General features: G+C 40.5%; 1 protein-coding gene across 1 annotated transcript in view; it reads left to right on the top strand.

Moving 5' to 3' along the window:
- epb41l3a (erythrocyte membrane protein band 4.1-like 3a) overlaps positions 1 to 4,359 on the top strand; it is a 26,835-nt gene that overhangs the window by 15,132 nt on the left and 7,344 nt on the right. The window contains exons 10-12 of the mRNA XM_025061550.1: positions 1,172 to 1,324; positions 1,611 to 1,708; positions 3,225 to 3,400. Of these exons, the coding sequence (XP_024917318.1) occupies positions 1,172 to 1,324; positions 1,611 to 1,708; positions 3,225 to 3,400 (427 nt within the window). The remainder of the gene's footprint in view (positions 1 to 1,171; positions 1,325 to 1,610; positions 1,709 to 3,224; positions 3,401 to 4,359) is intronic.

Below are 4,359 nucleotides of genomic sequence, written 5' to 3'. Positions count from 1 at the left end.
GTTCTCAGAGCAGGATTTGGAGATAATCTTGCAGCATTGTTTGCAATTCCTTACGTTCCTCTTTCCATGGTATTGCCATTCTCTGCAGTTTTCTGGTCCTCTCTAAAGATTGTGTGTATGTCCATTGTAGCCTTGTCAGTTATTCTCTCCCCTAGCCTTTTGTCTCACAAAACCTCAGTATTCCTCTGCGTGGAAATCCGAGTATACGTTTCCAGATCGAGAGTCTGGAAGTTAGCACCTGTATGACCACGGAGGTTGGCCTCCTGCTGCTAACCAGGCATTGAAGCATTTATTCAGGACCTCTCCATCTGCCGCATTTTTCGTTTTGAGCTGTCGTTGTCCTGCTGGGGTTCGGCTTGGTGTTGAGCATATAAGCTCAGAGTGTGAGTCTAGTGTTCGATGGAGTATCTGCCGACACTAATATCAATCCGTTACTTTTTTCTCCTCCAATGTGCCGCGGGCTGCTGTTGCTAAGACGATTGTACCATCCTGTTTACAGGATGTCGTACAGATGTCACCACACAAAGACAGTAGCTGATGTTTTGCTAGGATTATTTCCTGTCTTATGACAAATTAATTTTGCCGTCTGTGCCACACCAATCCTTACTTAATTGCACAATGCAACGACTCAAGCTATCTTTAATCTTTAAGCTAATCTTTGATCTTTTATTTCTTATTTTCTGTGTAGAATGTTCCTCACAGATCTCTGCTTTTATTTTGATCTTCTTGCCGTTTCCTTCCTCTGTCTTGACACACTTTTTTTTTCTCTCTTGCTTTTCCTTTTTTCTCTTTCCCATTTTGTCTTTTTCTCTATCCGTTTGTCTGTCTCTCTGTCTGTTCTCATAGATGGTAGAAAGCGTCATTGGTTGCTTGTCTTCAGCTCAGTTGGAAGTAAGACAGTCTTCCGTGCTTTGCCATAGAACTTTATATCAGCCACTGTACAGTAGTTTTTTCTACGTAACTCATCTGACATCTGACATCCTTCAAACTCCCCATTAATTCCACGACTCCACCTAATTACCACTCCAATAACGAGTGAATGTTTCAAGCGACATCAGACAAACAGTTTCATGTCCTTATTACAAACATACCTATGTGACAGCCCGTCTGCTACAGTTCCCTCTCTCCACTATCTGAGGTGGTAGCCCAAAATGTGATTGTGTCTCCGCAGGACTCCGAGGGTGTAGCCATCATGCTGGGTGTGTGCAGTAGCGGTTTGCTCGTCTACAGGGACAGACTTAGGATCAATCGATTCTCGTGGCCGAAGATCTTGAAGATTTCATACAAGAGAAACAACTTTTACATCAAAATTCGACCTGGAGAGGTGCGCCTGTGACGTTACCGTTATATTATAGTCACCTGTAGCCGCTGTTAATAAGGAACTTTGACTAACGTTTACTTATGATTTACATGTTGCAGTATAAGTAGCTAAGCTAGTGGACATGCTAACTTCCTGATGTTAACTGACTAACCGTACTGACCGTTTGCTCAACTGCAACGACTTTTTTCTTTAGTGTTTTGTATGTTGTTCAAGTGGCCTTCAGTGGCCTTAAATTATTTGAGTACATATCTGCTACATGGACAAACGGTCGGAATCTTGTTGTCTCCAGTTCGACCAGTTTCAATCCACAATTGGTTTCAAGCTGTTCAACCACAGGGCTGCAAAACGTCTTTGGAAAGTGTGTGTGGAGCATCACTCCTTCTTCAGGTCAGTTTTTTTTTTTCTGTTTTAATAGATAGTTTTCCGATGACGTCATGCTACTACCCATAGTTCCGTAGTCCGCCATCTTGTGGGGCAACAGAGTGTATAGATAGATATTAAATATACATAAAAACACCGACAATGGTAAATACCTGTGTTGTGTGGGGTTGTACCAACTGATCTGGGAATGGAGATCGCAAGATGAAGTTTTTTGACATAAAGTGATCTGTTAGCCGTGCTAATTTCAACCCAGATCGAAGCAAAAGGCATTACAAAGTCTGTTCTGAACTTATTTTCGGGTAGTTACATTATACTTTTATTTGATTCATATGTTCAATGTCAATAAAATTAAGGTATATCAAAATGTACTTTGCATATATGACACATGTACACAATGCAAGTGTAAATCCTCAGCTGACCACAGTCCATATCATTATCAGTATTTTCTATGTACATTCTATGTACTATTATTTGGGTGTTAATGGGTAATAAATACCGTATGTTATGCGTTGTCTGGCCAACTTTCAGTGTGCGCCCACTTCCACTCAGCTTTGTTGACTTCGTATGGGCCTTTTCCATCGATTATTTTCAACTTGTCCAAGTATCTCGCCCTTTTAATTGTGTCTAGTGAATCTCTATACAACAATTTCGTCTAATCTCCCTCCGGCAATATTTAATATTCTTGTCTTTTTTGTTGTCATTATCGATCTTTTTACGTCTACCTGTTCTTGTCTTTTGCCACACAACATGGCCGACGGCTCTATGCATCATGGGTAATAACGAGACTATGGCTCTATATAGAGAGCTTTGGTTTTCTTGAGTGTGACAGTCACATTTCACAGTTCAAGTTTACAGTTTAGCTTGACCTTAAATTGTAGCCAGAAAATCATGTTATCAAAATAATCTTGTTTTATTTATTACCTACTCTTACCTACTGCAATTTAATATTCTTGTCTTTTTTGTTGTCATTATCGATCGTTTACGTCTACCTATTCTTGTCTTTTGCCACACAACATGGCCGACGGCTCTATGCATCATGGGTAATAACGAGACTATGGCTCTATATAGAGAGCTTTGGTTTTCTTGAGTGTGACAGTCACATTTCACAGTTCAAGTTTACAGGTTAGCTTGTTGGGCTAATTGTAGCCAGAAAAATCATGTTACCAAAATAATCGTATTTTATTTATTACCTACTCTTACTTACTGACAGTAAATTCATACTGTGCTAATCCGAGATGTTGACCTTGGAAAAAATCAAAATCAAAAAATATCTCTCAAAAATTGGTACATTTTTAGGTTATATGGTTGTCATAGTATATGGTTAAAAATTAATTAAATAACAAATTTGTCTCACATCATGCTTCATCTTTGGTTTCTATTTTAGCGTTAGGGCTAATATATCTACGTTTTTTTTTTTTTTTTCTGAGCACATTGGACACATTAAAAGGCTCAGCGGACAGCTTTGACTAGCCACTGATAAACTACGCCCATAGAGTTATATTTTTATGTCTCTCTGTCGCAGGTTATTGTCCCCAGAGGAAACTCCTAAAAAGTTCCTGTCTCTGGGATCGAAATTCCGGTACAGTGGGCGGACTCAGATCCAGAGCCGCAGAGCCAGTGCTCAGATCTCCAGACCTGCACCACCTTTCACTCGATGTGTCAGCAAGAGGAACCTACTGAGCCGCAGTCTGGACGGAGGTAGGACACAGGTCACTTGTCAAAATACACTGAGTGGCGCAAAGTAAAAAAAAAAATTGGTTCCTTTAGGTCTTGTACTTGATGTACTCAAGTCAGCGGTAGTAGCAGTAGAAGCGGATTTGTGTCTAGTTAAGGGTCCGGAGATGGATTGATGGATAGATGGACGGATGGATGATTGAGTGACTGATTGGTTAATTGATGGATGGATGGCTTTCTAAGGTGGGATGGTCATAGAATCGAAGCATTTACTCAGTCTGTCTATGTGTGTTGTGTAGTCAGTGGCAATGACTGAAAACTACAGAGTAGTTTTTTTTTGATAACTGGAAGAAGAGGAAACTGGAAGAATCTCTTAGAAGCTCCACAAAAAAAAAAACACTCGCCCGTTCTTGTAGTGCAGAATATTGGCCAGGTTTGACGAGATTTTTGTACATCTTTTCATTTTCTGGGTCGGTCTAATTCAAAGTCTGGATTGGTTTCAAGACAAATTGTGGTCTGTTTAGGGTCTATTGCTTTAGTGCAGGGGTCTCAAACTCAATTTACCTGGGGGCCGCTGGAGGCAGAGTCTGGGTGAGGGTGGGCCGCGTAAGGGATTCCACAATAAAGTTTAAAAAAAAAAAATGTTAACAGTTTTAATGATTTCTTCTGAACATGAAGTGTTTTGAACATGAATGGAACATTGAGTGAAAATCATGAACGGTTCTTCTGAACATGGCTCCTCTTGCCTACTCCTTGCTGCCAGATACTTGACAGCGCTTCTTTTCACAAATCTGAACCACATTTGGCTTGAGAGAGGAAGCAGTTGAGACCCTCAGTATGGCTTGAAGATGATCATCAGTAAGTCTAAGACCTGTACTTGGACTTATTGAAGTTCAGCTCAGGGAAGTTGGGGGGCAATTCTCTCAAAAATTGCCCATGCTTGTCTGCTTTTCCACTCATCTCCCTGAACTTGGCTTTGAGGT

This window comes from Cynoglossus semilaevis, chromosome 1 (genome assembly GCF_000523025.1).
Source record: "Cynoglossus semilaevis isolate Cse_v1.0 chromosome 1, Cse_v1.0, whole genome shotgun sequence".
NCBI classification, from domain to species: Eukaryota; Metazoa; Chordata; class Actinopteri; order Pleuronectiformes; family Cynoglossidae; genus Cynoglossus; species Cynoglossus semilaevis.
This window is presented reverse-complemented; position numbering and strand designations above follow the sequence as displayed.